The sequence below is a fragment of the Paroedura picta genome, chromosome 2, assembly GCF_049243985.1.
Source record: "Paroedura picta isolate Pp20150507F chromosome 2, Ppicta_v3.0, whole genome shotgun sequence".
Taxonomy (NCBI): domain Eukaryota; kingdom Metazoa; phylum Chordata; class Lepidosauria; order Squamata; family Gekkonidae; genus Paroedura; species Paroedura picta.
Window position 1 is genome coordinate 83,074,959 of NC_135370.1, and position 14,973 is coordinate 83,089,931.

Sequence of the window (14,973 nt, forward strand, 5' to 3'; positions counted from 1 at the left end):
GAATTGTCTCAAGTGACTTAGGATAATCAGAGACTTTGGACCCAAATCCAATGTGTAGCCTGGAGGCCTGCTATTATACCCAGTGACCTCCTGGAATACAGTGGTAGCATCTCCAGGTGCTTTCATTTATGTTACAGGAGAAGAGCAAAGCAAACAATTCCTTTTCTTTTTCCTTTCTCCCACTGAAACTCTGCAGACAATGCTCTTGAGTAGCAACAATAATTATAACTTGGATGAAAGAACAAAAAAAATGGCTAATGGAATTTTGGGTTATTTACAAAGTAAGAAATCTGAAGTCACCAAAATTGGAAATTCAGAATGAAAAGCTAAAAAGGGATAATAGAGTTCTGAGATCCCCATAAAATGGACATTTGAGAGGAAAAAGAAAGGATGTAACATTCTTATCTACGGCATGGACAAAGTCATTCAGAACACAAGATAAATCTAGGTACTTCCTTTCTTTCCTTTATAATGCTCTTTGTCTTTAAGTCTTATGCCATTATATCTTATCACATAGGGAAATCATAAAAGTTCATTAATTTTAATTTTATATTGAGTTGTCAAGAGATAAGAGGCCTGTGACCTAGTAGCATATGGGTCCACATCCCGTAATAGAAAAGACAGATCTTGATTTACATTTGTTGAATTTTAAGCACCCCAAAACAAGGTGAGCCACAGTACCTCTCTTTCCTGTTTTACAAAAGCAACTCCATTGTGAAAAAGGGATTCTCTGACAGCAGCCTTTCATTGCTGGGGTCATAATAGTGTTTAATATGGTGGCGAAGAAAATCTTACCCTAGAATATTTGTATGGCTGAAGGATAATATTTACCTCTTTCCATGTGCAAAAAAGTGCCAGAGCATTTACATGTGAGGTTTTATTTGAAATAGATTGGAATGGCTTTTTCCAAGATAAATTTTGGGTATATAACACCCAAATATCTGAAAACTGTTTCTACTTCAATACTAGCATTTGCCAATTTCCAATATTTTTTCTTCTAACAACAACCTCTTGTGAAGACTACAACTACAAGTTAATGGGAAAAGCCCAGAATAATTTATCATTAAAAAAGCGAATCAAGACCTCTGCCCACCATCCTGGGTTCAACTGTAGTAAGTCTATTGGCATTCCATTAATACCTGGTGCTTTTCCTGGTTTCCTTTTCCTTATTACTTGTTCAACGATTTTAACTTGGACTGTGGGCCATTGTTCAAGTTCCTTGATTTAAAACTGGGAGTCTCGCTTCTATATTTTTGACTGTCTCTATCATACAGACTACTGACAAAAATCAAACCATATATCTGGGGAGATACAAAAAGTAATAGGGCAGACCCCCTTAAGGCTGTTATTCACAATATGCCAGAAGTGTCTACTATTTCCTTCTTGGGTAGCAGATACAAAGGCTTTCCAGTTTTCCATTAAACTTGCCCATTTTGTGATATGGTACTTTGATAATCAAGGTTCATAATACACAATCAGAGCTTAAATCTTATTTTTCAAAACAAACCCTAACAACCATATTTTATCTACTCCCCACCACCACCTTTTGAATTCCTCACAGGAACCAGTTGTAAGCCACAATTCAGTAAAGAGCTACTTGCATAACTGGTGGATCTCCTGACACTTTCCAGTTTGACTAATTTAGCTGTGATCCCCCCCTCCCCCCCCAAAAATCAACAGCCTCTTAAAATATTCAAGATCTTTTCCTGTAAAAATTCTAGACATCAATACTTTGGAATGAAAACAGTTTTGAAACAGTGCAAATTGATTTCATGTTCCCTTTTGCTTACCAACTGCTTTGGTGACACTTGCTGCTTTAAGGCCCATCAAGTCCGGCAGTTGATCAATGATTATGTCCCTACTTGCTCGGATTTTATGAACTCTTTCAATGCTTCGCCTCTGCCAGTCTGTCCAATAGATGTAGTCTCCAAGCAAAGTAAACCCAAATATATGTGGAAGCTTATCTTCTATGAGAGTTTTTCTCATGGTACCATCGATGTTTATCACCTGCAGATGCAACAAGGAAAAAAAATCTAACATTCCAGATTGCAATGACAGTTTAAAGTGACATAAAAAATGTCTATGCTGAAGTAAACCAAGGTCTACCTATAGTATAATTGTGTTCCCAGAAGCCGTTGGACAGATCCTAAGGGAAGATCTGCAAGCAAAGAATGAAACAGACCACCTGCTGTTCCCAGTACATGGCATCCAGATCTCTGTTCACTGAGGTTCTATAGAGCTAAGACACTCTAATAGAGCTAAGACACTTTAATGGCAATTCAGAACCTGCCCTCTATTTCTCAAATCCTTTTAAAAATCATCAAGGCTAGCTATCACCATACCTTGTGTCAGAATCTTCTGTACATTAGCTATTCAATGAGTTCTGCAATTACTTTCTTTCATTAGTCTACAACATACCTCCAATACATTTCCTGGGGTGAATGTGTTTTGTCCATTTTAAGCCATGATTATATCCAGGTTAGATTACTTCAGTACACTGTAAATGTGGTTACGGTGAAGACTGTCTAGAACAGTGGTTCTCAACCTTCCTAATGCCATGACCCTTTGATGCAGTTCCTCAAGTTGTGGTGACCCCCAACCACAAAATTATTTTCGTTGCTACTTCATAACTGTAATTTTGCTACTGTTATGAATTGTAATGTAACTATCTAATATGCAGGTCTTCTCTGCTAAGAACTGCTAAGAGTTCTCTCCTACCTATGCAGGTTCTTCCACGCGTGCGCACGCACACACACACACTGCAATCTTCTTTCTTGTAGGCAGGCCACCTGTGCTGCCAAGGATAAAAGTATGCAACAAGGAAAAAGTTCAACAGGTGAGGCATTTTCCCCATAACAATTAAGAAAAAAGCCTCAGCTGCATTTCTGTTTATGACACAGCTGTAAAAGCCTCGTTTGCTTGCCAAAACTAATGAGGAAGCCCCCCCCAGCTGATTGGTTTCCAAATGATACATTGTCAACATTTGCCACAGAAAGACAGCTAATCCCATGAAGGGGGGGGGGGAGATTCTGCTCTCCCCCGGCAGCTGTGCCACACTTTCTGCAGAAATACAACTGGAGCGGTGTGTGGGAAACGACAGCCCCGGTTGGATCCCCATTTCCAAGTTTGGAAGGAGCATGGGGGTCAACAGAGAGACTCGCAATGGAGAAGTTGTGCAGGCTGCACTGCCCGCCGTGGAACTTGCAGGCAAGGAGCATGTCATTGAGGTGGTGGCCGAGGCGGTCGACAACGTCCTCAGAGATCCTGCTGAAGTGGCGCAGTGGAAGGAAGCATCGGAAGTTGGCCAGCTTGGCAAACCAGCGCAGGTGTTCAAGGTCGGTGCACAGGAGCTCAGCCAGGAGTGGCCGCGCCATCTGGTTGGGCAGGAGGAGGCCAAGCCAGTGTCCAGCATAGTAGAGATCCCCCTTGGAAAAGCGCAGTTGGTTATTGTTGCAGAGTGACGGCTGGGAAGACCAGCTGGTGGCTCCACTCAGTGCAGCAAGCCCAGCATGGCACCGACGGCCACGCCAGCACCACCCACCACCTTACTTGTTCAACGATTTTAACTTGAACTGTGGGCCCTTGTTCAAGTTCCTTGATTTAAAACTGGGAGTCTCGCTTCTTGTGAAAGGGTTGTTCAACTCCCAAAGGGGTCACATCCCACAGGTTGAGAACCACTGGTCCAGAAGCTTGAATTAATTCAAAATGTGGCAGTGAGGATGCTGTTGGAGACTGGGATTATCTGTCTCTTGTACTCAGAAATCTGCTTTGACTCCGATCTGCTTCCCAAATGTTCCAAGTTTATTTAACTGTCAACACCCCACTTTTTCCCCCTACTGCAGACTCAACTTGTTAACAAATATTCTTTCCTCTTCCAGTTTATACTCCCCTCTTCCATTTTATCCTCATACTACCTCCGGGGAGGGCAGTATATAAACGTAATAAATAATAAGCAAATAATAAACAAATAAAAAATAAATGCCAACATGGTTTGGGATCAAGGTACAGATAGATCGCCTCCTCCCATACTTGCCAATTAAAGGCCTTATGCCTTGTTTTCTCTGCCCCTACCCAAAGAGGCAAGATATGTATCAACCAGAGGAGATTTTTTTTGGAGGTGGCATCCCACTTATGGAACTGTTTTCCCCTGAAGGTCTGCTGGGTGCCTACTCCTGTTATTTAACTATTCAAATTCCTACAAATCATCTCAGGCACTTCTTTTGGAGATGTTTTTACGTCATAACCCAGGAAACAGTTTGATTTTTGTCAAGAAGGTCAACATGTCTCATAGGATTTTGAATGGATTGCTACTCTGCTCTGTGCATCTTTTTGTAGAAAAAGCACAGAATCATAGAGTTGGAAGGGATCTTCAGGGTCATCCAGTCCAACCCCACGCACAATGCAGGATTTCACAACTACCTGCCTACCTACAGTGATCCCCCCCCCACACACACCACAAACCTCCAGAATCCAACTTGGCCTGGAGGAAATTCACCTACCATCCCACAGTGGTGATCAGCATTTCCCTGGGTATGCAAGGAAGGGCCACAAGAGACAAACACTGGCACATCCTTTCCTGCCCACCCACTCACAATCTGCCTAAGTTCATGAAATCAGCATTTCAATCAGTATGATGAGTATTAAATATTAAAAATAATATGTTTCCCTCTGACTATATCCGTCAGTGGCCAACATATTATTTTAAAACTGTAGATTGATAAGTCAACAGTACCTGATTATTACCCAATCTTTTAAGATTCTTTTACATACATCAGAGGATAAGAGCTGACAGATCTGCTTATTTCCCCTACAAATCAAATCCCATTATGTTTTCAACTCCAATACAAGTTCACTGTACCAGGTATTCATTCTACTAGTAAACAATCAAGCAACAAATAGTGAAAGACCTCAAGCTACCTTGATTCTTTAAAGCTGCACATGGATTTTAGATTTAGAATTAAATTAGCATTATTAAACAGAATAACTGTGCAACCAAAGACTACTTTAACAATCAACGAATTAAAACTCAAAATCCTTGCAGGATTCTCAACCCCAGTTTCTTCTCTTATGCAACTTGAAAATCTTTCCTTCTTTTATAGTAATGAGGGTCTTGCCTGATGCTTAATCATTATTACTAGGAATGGTTGTGAACAAGTTCGTGCCCATCCTTAGTTATTACATCTCTGTCACTTCTTGAAATCTGTTACTGTCATCTTTTCTGACCTTTACATCAAGCACTATTATTTTCAACCTTTCTTCACTTGTCACTTTTGGTCTCTTAATTTCATTAACTCCACAGCAGTAAAATCTAACAAGGGAATGCATACAAATAATACTGCCATCATAAACAGTGTTATACACGTCTGAGTCCATTGAGGTCAGTGGGCTTAGAAGGGTGTAACTCTGCTTAGAGTTGCACTGTAAGATGCATAAACCAGATGTTCTAATGGAATTGTAAAGCAATATAGTGTATAACTGGCATCTAAATCTCTTCTGTTTCTACCCTTTTTTATCCTTAATACCGTTCTTTCATTCTTTCCAGTGTTGCAACTGGGACATGTATATGGTACACTTCCCCAGTCCGTAAATTATATGCAAAAGACAAAGTTGAAAGAAAATTCCAAAAAAGGAAATTATCAAATCACTAGAAAAAAACAGGCAGCTGTGTTTAAAGCCCAGTCTAGGCATTATGCATTCAGCAGCTGAAGTAAAGCCACCTTAAGGATAAGACAGAGTTCAGTTTTGTTTATTATGGTCAAAGACTAGCAGAATCAGTTATATAAAATCAAACAATTAGACATACCGACAAGCCAGTTCTAAAAGTGTGTGTGTCTGTGTGTACAATGAAGAAAGGGTCAAACATGCATAAATTAAGTTGAACAGATCTAAAAAGAACAAAACAATACTCAGGCTATCCCTCTGAAATGTCAACAAAATTCAGACAAAATCAGTTATATTATTTTTTTTCATTTCAACTTTAACTCCTTGGCTGAATTAAAACACTAGGAACAAGAGTTTGGGATTTAGGACATAATCTACACTGGCCACATACACACAATGGCCTTAAATAGACATGATAGGTAAAGAGCCTGTAATATATTTATAAACATAGCATCAGTTGCATCATAGCCAGACATGTACTTATTTGGCAAAACTGCTTATTAAAAAAATCAGCAGAGAACAAGATAGGAGGGAGGGCCCAAAAGAGCTTTGAGCAAGCAAGATGCACACAATCTCCTAAAGGCACTCTGAAACCTTAGAAATATTTGAAATATTTCTAGTAGTGTTTGACCATCATAAGCATCTTCCGAAGTATCTGTATTGCATTTCATTCTAACATGGAAACTCACATGACATATATTAAATAACACCACCTTTTAAAAAGGTGAAGTCACATGGGCACAAGTTAAATGCTTATAAAAGGTAACTTGATACAGATTAATAACCAGTCAGCCCAGGTAAGTGAGGATTTCTTCTGCAAGAGCATACCTATCATTGAAATTCCCTGCACCATTATTACCTTCCTGCAACATATAAGCTTCTTTCTGTCTGATAAATGTTTGTACTCAGCATCAGGGTCAAGTGCATGTTTTTCTTCACTGAGTAGGAAGAAAAACATTTATTTTAAGGCAAATTCCATCACAAGTTTTTCCTGCGAATGGAGAAACACAAGCATTCTCAACAAGCATGCTCAACTGTATTTTGGAAATGAGCACCAGCAAAGTTAGGGTTACCTAAATGTAGCTTGATGTTTCAGGAATTCATTAAATACAATCCACAATCCGCATTCTGCATTAGCAAACTCTTTTATAAAGAAAAAAATGGACCAAGTGACATGATATTGTCTATTGAGCTAGTGATGTAGCACAGTGGTCCCCAAACTTTCTGAGGCTGGGGACCGGCAGGGCATCGGGCCACGCCCGCACAGCAGGCTGGGTCCACGCCCGCACGGGCCACGCCTGCACAGCGGGCCGCCCCCGCATGGGCCGCGCATGCACGATGCGCGGCCCAGCCCTGATTCCCTCTCCCCGCCCTCCCGCAGTAAGAAGCTTCCCGGGCCGCAAGCTTGCGGCCTGGGAAGTTTTTTACTGCGGGGGGGGGCGGGAGTCGCGGCCCGGCACTGGGCCGTAGCCTGCAGGTTGGGGACCACTGATGTAGCAGCAACTCTGGGCATTGCATGAAGCTTCACCGCAGGCTTTAGTGGTGAGAGCATTGCCTGGCTACTGCTTAGAATCATAGAGTTGGAAACGGCCGTACAGGCCATCTAGTCAATCTCCTGCTCAATGCAGGATCACTTAAACCAGCGGTCCGCAACCTTTCGGATGCCGTGGACTGCTGTGACCGAGTTGAGGGAGAGGGCAGCTCGGGGCCCCGCGCACACACGGCAGCCCCAGCGCAAATGCGCATGTGTGGACTTTGCCACGCGTGCACGTTTGCACCGCCAGCATGCCGGCAGCCGCGGCTCCCACTCCCCGCCCCCCCAGGCCGCGAGCAAATCGGCCGCCAAAGCAGCCGATTAGCTTGCAGCCCGGCAAGCTTCTCTTCCCCCCCTCCCGAAGCAAGAAGCTTGCCGGGGTGCAAGCTAATCGGCCACTTTGGTGGCCGATTTGCTCATGGACTGGCGAACTTCTCGCTGTGGGGGGGGCAGGAAAAGGGAGCTGCGGCCCGGCGCCGAGGCCTTCGCAGCCCGGCACCGGGCCATGACCCGGGGGTTGGGGACCACTGACCTAAACCATCCACTGTATCTGTCCAACTCCTACCTGAAGACTGCCAGTGAGGGGGTGCTTACCACTTCCATAGGCAGCCTATTCCAGTGCTGAACTACTCTATGAAATTGCCCCCCCTCCAAATATCTAACTACTACCATTCTACATGTAGCCCATTACTGCAAGTTCTATCCTCTGCTGCCAAAAGAAATTGCTCCCTGCCCTCCTCCAAGTGACAAAACATCAAGCCTCACGTCTCAATCATGTATCATCGCTATGTAAAGTTTCCTAGGAAATGGAAACTTATGCCTGGGATGTATATGGGAATCTAATAACTTATACTGTGTCAAACCACGGTTCCATCAAAGTCAGTGTTATATACTCTGACTGGCAGTGGATCTTCAGTGATCTTTCACATCATCTACTATCTGATTCTTTTAACTGGAGATCTTGGGGACTGAATGTAGTATCTTCTATGGGCAAAGCAGATATACCACCACAAAGCCATATTTTAAAATATATAATTAACAGAGAAGAAGGGGAAAAAAGGAAAGGCTTACTGATGGATCAGTAGTCAATTTCAGAGAGTCTAGCAAGGTCCTAATGCTGCTTGTGATTATGTTGAAATAGAGATCGGGTTTGACTCATATTCTTAAGTATCACTTCACAGATCAGTTATGCTTTGGATCTATGCATTCTTACAATAATTTAACATGCACTGAGAAATCACACAAAACTGGTGCAGACTACCTCCATACATACACCACATGATGATTCACGGCCTGGGGAGAAAGCAGGCATGAACATGCGAGTCCTCCCCCCTTGCCTTCATGCAGTTATTTGATCCTCAGCAAAGGGTGGCTACAAAGAGGAAATGGTTGTGCCTAAACCCCCTCCCCATGATCAGAAACCTTCTGAAAGCAGTGTCACTGAGCATGAGAAGGGGTTGTCTGCATGGCTGTACTTTTCAGACAACCAAGTAATTGTGCAGAGGCAGGGAGTGGGGCCACATAAATACCTGCTTTCCTTCCCTGTGCAGGAAGCTAATGAGCATGGTGGGTCATAGCAAAACAAAAACAAAAAACAGAGACGTCAAGACTGAAGTCTGCATTAAAGTGATGGCAACAATGAAAACAATGGGAAATTACTTAGTGAGAATGGTAAAGTTCAGATTCAATTTTAAAGTCAATTTTGAACTCTGAATTTTTAGAAAAAATATGTATGTCTGAACTTGAAGCAATCCTTGCAACCTACTGTGGATTGTATTAAAAGTTTATGTTCAATCAACATCATTAATGTAATAAATCATTTTGGAATTGAGATTAACACCATTCAGAAGAAGACTTGACTGACATGCCACAGAAAAGAATTTAGTGCCTGTGGTAAGATATTAGACCCCCAAATGCTTAGGTCATCCCCTAATAGTTGTTCCTGGGGATTGTTGGATTCTTAGGCACAGCGCAGAATGAGGTAGAGTACAGAGTGTACAAGGTGATAGCAAAAAGAAGGATGTGAGTAGAAATCCCTCCCCCAGTAATTTGTGCCATGTTCACAGAAGAGTTTGGACAGGTGCCATCTGCCAATTCCTACCACCTTGGCAACATGACTCCCAGACAATTTTTCAGAGGGCACAGGAGACTGCAGTAGGAAAGTGGCAGAGATCTTTTCTGCAAACTCATTCCATACTGTATGTAATCCACCATTCTAAGAACAGAAATCTTGGGAGTACAGATATATACACTTCAGGAAAAAATCACGAACATCAGAAGTCTGAGCACTTTGAAAGGAACTGTGAAGAAATGGAGAATAGATGACAATTTCAAGATGACAATTTCAAGCTTTAATTAACCATGGATTAATCACTATGCAGCCCCAATCTTTAAACCGCTCCTGTGGAGCGACAGCAATAAAAGGGTAAGGGCAACGTGGGAGGAGAAAGGGCGGGCCCTGTCCGGGATAAAAACTTGGAGGGCCCAATCAGCCAGGGGCGGGGGTTGCAGAAAGTCTTTCCAGGAGACTGGGACTGCGATCACGGGCTTGCAGAGATCTCGCTCCCGCCCGCCTGGGAATGCCTTTAGCCAGGGGGAAGAGATAGTTCCGGGAGGGGGACCCTTCCCAGCAGCCCTGCCAGTGCTGCCAGGGTGGCTGGGAACGGCTAGAGCCCGCTATATACTTTTACAGTGGGCTTAATAACTATTAGATAATAAATTAGCGGCAGTGACTCTCACAAGGTATGTGAAACACAAACCTGCTCTGGGGCTCCTTGATCCTGCCCACCTCCCTCTCTCTCAGACAAACACTCAAACACAGAATGCTTGCTCCCATTCACCCCTAGCCTCTCTCCCTTCCCTTTTGGTTCCCTAACCTCCACTCTGCCCCCCCCCCTCAGACACACACAAACACCGAGAAACAAATTCCTTCCTCCCCACTCCTTCCTGGCATCTCCTCCCTTACCTCTGGCTTCCCTGACCTCTTCCCTGGTTAAGATGACCAGATTTTAACATTGGTAAAGCAGGACACCATTGACCAGGGGGTTCTTTATTTAAAAATTGATCTATATGGAGTAACAAAAAGTTTCATAGAACACATAGAACGCAAAAATAGTATTGTAATATATATATTTAAAATTTCAATATAAGTACAATTTGCCAGGTGCCCCCAGATGTCCCTCCAGAAGTGGGACAATCTGGTCACCTTATCCCTGGTCCCACCCTTCCCTCAGACAAACACCCAGAACTCCCTCCTGCCTCCAACTTCCCCCTCTCCTTACTCTTGCAGCATTGCTGGCCTGGTCTTCTCCTGCGCCACCCCATGGCTGCCCTGGCCTCCTCAGGCAACAGCAGCACTGCCCCGGCCCCCTCCCACACTGCCTCATGGCTGCCCCAGCCTCTTTTGGAGTGCTCCCTGGGGCGAGACTATGGATGTGATGTCCGTATTCATCTCCATCCCGGGGACATGCCAGAAGATGCATAACACATCAAAAACAGGGAACCTTGTAGATTATTAACTGAATTAAAGGTATTGATTTTGCCCTGATTTTTCTGTCAAACCTGAGCTTTCAGTCACCAAAGGTATCAAGAATACAAAGCTTACCGCTATAAGCGGTAAGCATAGTATACACACAACTGCAAGTAGGAAGGAAGAAAAATCTGAATTCAAGGCTGGTAGAATCTAAGACGTGGTCTACACATGCAGCAAACTGAGGTGATAGTACAGACCGTACTATTTCAGGCTGATTGTAAGAGATACTATTTTTAATGCTCCCCATGTTAAAAAGTGCTGGTAAGGGGGAGGGGGGAATCCTGCTAGCACATTAGGGAAAAAGGTTTAAGCCATGCCAACCTTGCAGTAACTCCAGAGAGGTGTGTGCAAGAACAAAATTAAAAAAGAAACCCCATCTACAGTCTGAACTCTACCACCTTATTTCCAACTTATTTCCATTTAGCTATATATCTTCTTCCTACAACTTTACCACAGCGCAATGCAAGAAGAACACTCATTTGTACAGTGTACTCTAGGCCCTGTAGGACAGTCTATAAAATTCCAGACAAAATTAAATTGTATTTAAAATATCATTTCAAGTTCACACAGAAAGCATTTTCCTCTGCTGTCATATTAAGGATTTTATAAATTAATTTTCAGCAGAGAACTAAAATAGTAGGGTTTTAGCCCTCATTATTTACACCCCTGTCCTGCAAATGCCACTCAACATGGTCTCCAACACATATGGAATGCATTAGGAACAGACAGTTCACCAGCTGTGATGGCAACTGTGAACCACAACATTGTTATAAAACAAGCAACATCAATCTCATTTCTGTGTAATTACTCTAATAAGCCACAAACATAACCATAACAAAAATGTACTCTGCACTTTCCCCTTTCCTTGAGATAATCAGCTGAAGAGAAACCTTAATTTCATGGCAAGCTTGTGATGAGTGAAGCATACTTGGGGTCTCTGCTGCAGTTTAAAACTCTCTGAAATTAAACCACAATTATTGTAAGACTAGTTCCTCAGATATCCCCAATGTATTTCAGCACTTGGGACATCTCCAAATCAAACCCTAATTTATAGTAGAGGTTTTCCCTGACAGACTGTTTTAATATCTACAGCATGTTAACTGATGTGTGGCTTGCTTCTCTGCCACCTAAAAACCAGGCCTGCAAAAACAACATGGCTTTATACAGCAATTGTGCATTATCCTACTCCCTAGAAGTTACAGATCTTCACAGCTCATAATGGGCTAGGGCAACTGCTCCCACTAACAGTCTGATGGATATACCACTGAAACAAAACCAAAGGGGAACAAAAACGCTATCCAGTTCTAAGGGTGCTCATAATTTATTGAATAAATTTGATGATTTGGGCAATAATTTCTCTTTTTCTGAGAGGAGTTAAGTTGTATCCATACTGCACCAAGTCTTTATAGACCAAAAAGAATAATTTGTTCATCCACAACTGTGAGCACTGTCCATCCCTATCTTGCATTGCATGGTAGTCAGATACATTATGTTGCTTAGCCTGTGTCAATAGCACATTGTCACATCATTACCCTTCCAAAATACCATGTAAAGCAGCCTTTCTCAACTTTTTTACATTCTTCATTTGTCAAGAAACCCCAGAAATTGTGTGAACATACAAAATATGGTTGAGAAGCATAGCTGTATACATGCACACCCAGGGCCCCTCCCCTTCCCATCCCCTCCAGGTCCATCATTGGGCATCGGAGGGGGGGGGGTAAAAATGACCACAGAATGGTCACATCACCCAATAAATGTTTGACAGATATTTATATATATATACACACACAAACACACACACATATAAAAATGAATTAACTCCCACCCATTCAGAACCCTGTCAAGAAAATCCAATGTTCCACAAAACCCTGGTTGAGAATGCCTGGTATAAAGATTAGTTTCATTAAATATTTAATCAACCAAGAAAAGCACTGGATTTTAAAATAAATAATAAATAAATGTTTATTACTGCAATGTACTTCTTCTTTCCAGAGCCATGTCTTCAGATATGTGAAGGAAAAATCATACTGGAAACTCTTCTTAGGGGGAGATTGCATGGCAACAAATTCCTCCCAGTTCTGCATTCAACCTCATTTCCCTACTTGTGTGAATTAGGCCAAAAACACAGAAATGTCCCCTGCCCTAATCCACATGCAGTAGTCACAGTACACAGGTGTCCACCTGCTCTTGTGGTGCAGAGTGGTAAGGCAGCAGACATGCAGTCTGAAAGCTCTGCCCGTGAGGCTGGGAGTTCAATCCCAGCAGCTGGCTCAAGGTTAACTCAGCCTTCCATCCTTCCGAGGTTGGTAAAATGAGTACCCAGCTTGCTGGAGGGTAAACGGTAATGACTGGAGAAGGCACTTGCAAACCACCCCGCATTGAGTCTGCCATGAAAACGCTAGAGGGCATCACCCAAGGGTCAGATATGACCCAGTGCTTGCACAGGGGATACCTTTACCTTTCTTCTTCTCACTGAATCTTCATCTCTGCCATTTATATGAAACTGTTTTATTTGCTGTTTCTCAGACATTCAAGGAAAAATGAAAACAAGGGTTATTCCCAGTTATTTACTTTCATATCATTATCTGTTTGCTTACATTTACAAAAGTATTAAATACAAACTCAAAACATCACCATGTTTAGTGCATTAGCTAGCTAGGCACAGAGAAGTAGCAACCATCAACATTTACAACTCTTTATTAGAAATAGTAGAACTGAGTTCAAAGAAAAGAGTGGGAAATGAATAATGACTAACAAAATGACAGAAATATTTCATATGTTACTTTTCCTGCTATACTTTGGTGAAAATTCTTTCTTGCCTCTTATCAGCATACTAATTTGTGTACAGAAAAAGTCTGTAATATTTTTCTGAGGAAATAGTACATATATACATATATAAAACAAAAAGGTTTATAAGGGGGAGGGGGAACAGCTGTTTTGTGGGATTGAGTCTGTTGCATCTTAATGACATGAAAAGCTTATTTTATACACTAGAATTAAAGCCCATTGTAGCTGATACAACGGGAGCTAGCAGGGAGGGAGGGGAGAAATAGCAAAGAGAGAGGGAGGTAGAAAGGAAGAGGGTGATTAAGATAGAGAGAGCTTGGCATTGGGAAGAGGAAGGGGAGGGGTGGTCCAGTCTGTAAGGGCATGAGGTTGAATATGTGTGTTGTGTAGGGGGTTGTGGTGGTGTGGTGACAAATGAGGGTGTGAGTATGGAGAGATGGGTGTCAAGAACCTGTGGTTTGGAATGTTTGTTGAGTGTGGGGGACGACTGATCTTTGGGAATTGTGGAATAATGGTTACAGATGAGCTTTCCAGAGCTATGTCTTCAGATATGTGAAGGGAAAATCAGACTGGAAACTCTTCTTAGGGGGAGATTGCATGGCAACAAATTCCTCCCAGTTCTGCATTCAACCTCATTTCCCTTCTTGTGTGAATTAGGCCAAAAACACAGAAATGTCCCCCTGCCCTAATCCACATGCAGTACACAGGTGTCCACCCTGCTCCTTCTGTCTCCATTTTTTTTACTGTCGATATAATGTTATGTGCCCACATGCTTCTTTCACTGTTGCCCCTTAGAAGAAGAGGAGCTGGATTTTTTACCCTGCTGTTTGCTACCAAAAGGAATCTCAAAGCAGTTTAGAAACACCTTTTCCCTTCATATCCCCACAATAGACAATCTGTGAGGGATGTGGGGCTGTGAGAGCTCTAAGAGAACTGGGAATAGGCCGCAGTGACCCAGCAGGCCTCAGGTGTCTCAAAGCAGTTTCCAATAGCCTTCCCTTTCTCTCTCCATAACAGACTCCACGTGAGTGAGGTAGAGCTGAGAGAGCTCTGTAAGAACTGGGAATGGTCACCCAGCAGACCTCAGGTGTCTCTAAGCAGTTTAAAATTGCCTTCCCTTCCTCTCCCCATAATAGGAACCCTGTGAGGGAGGTGGGGCTGAGACCTCTGAGAGAAATGGGAATGGCCCACAGTCACCCAGCAGACCTCAGGTGTCTCTAAGCAGTTTAAAATTGCCTTCCCTTCCTCTCCCTATAATAGGCACCCTGTGAGAGAGGCTGCTAGGGAGGGCGGCAAGCGTAGGGGCTGGCCCAATCAAGGTGTGGCCAGCTGTGCTGGCTGCACCCTGATTAGCCTGTATTCAAGGCCAGACACTCCGAACATGGTCCTCCCACAGCGGCATTTCACAAATATATAGAAGGACCATGGATAAGCATAAGGATTTGCATTTTTACAGAAT

At 42.8% G+C, this 14,973-nt stretch overlaps 1 protein-coding gene across 2 annotated transcripts in view; it reads right to left on the bottom strand.

Annotated features, from left to right (window-relative positions):
* LRP5 (LDL receptor related protein 5) overlaps positions 1-14,973 on the bottom strand; it is a 173,816-nt gene that overhangs the window by 46,482 nt on the left and 112,361 nt on the right. For both annotated transcript variants that reach the window (XM_077321300.1, XM_077321301.1), the window contains exon 8: positions 1,791-2,007. In XM_077321300.1, coding sequence (XP_077177415.1) covers positions 1,791-2,007 — 217 coding nt within the window. The remainder of the gene's footprint in view (positions 1-1,790; positions 2,008-14,973) is intronic.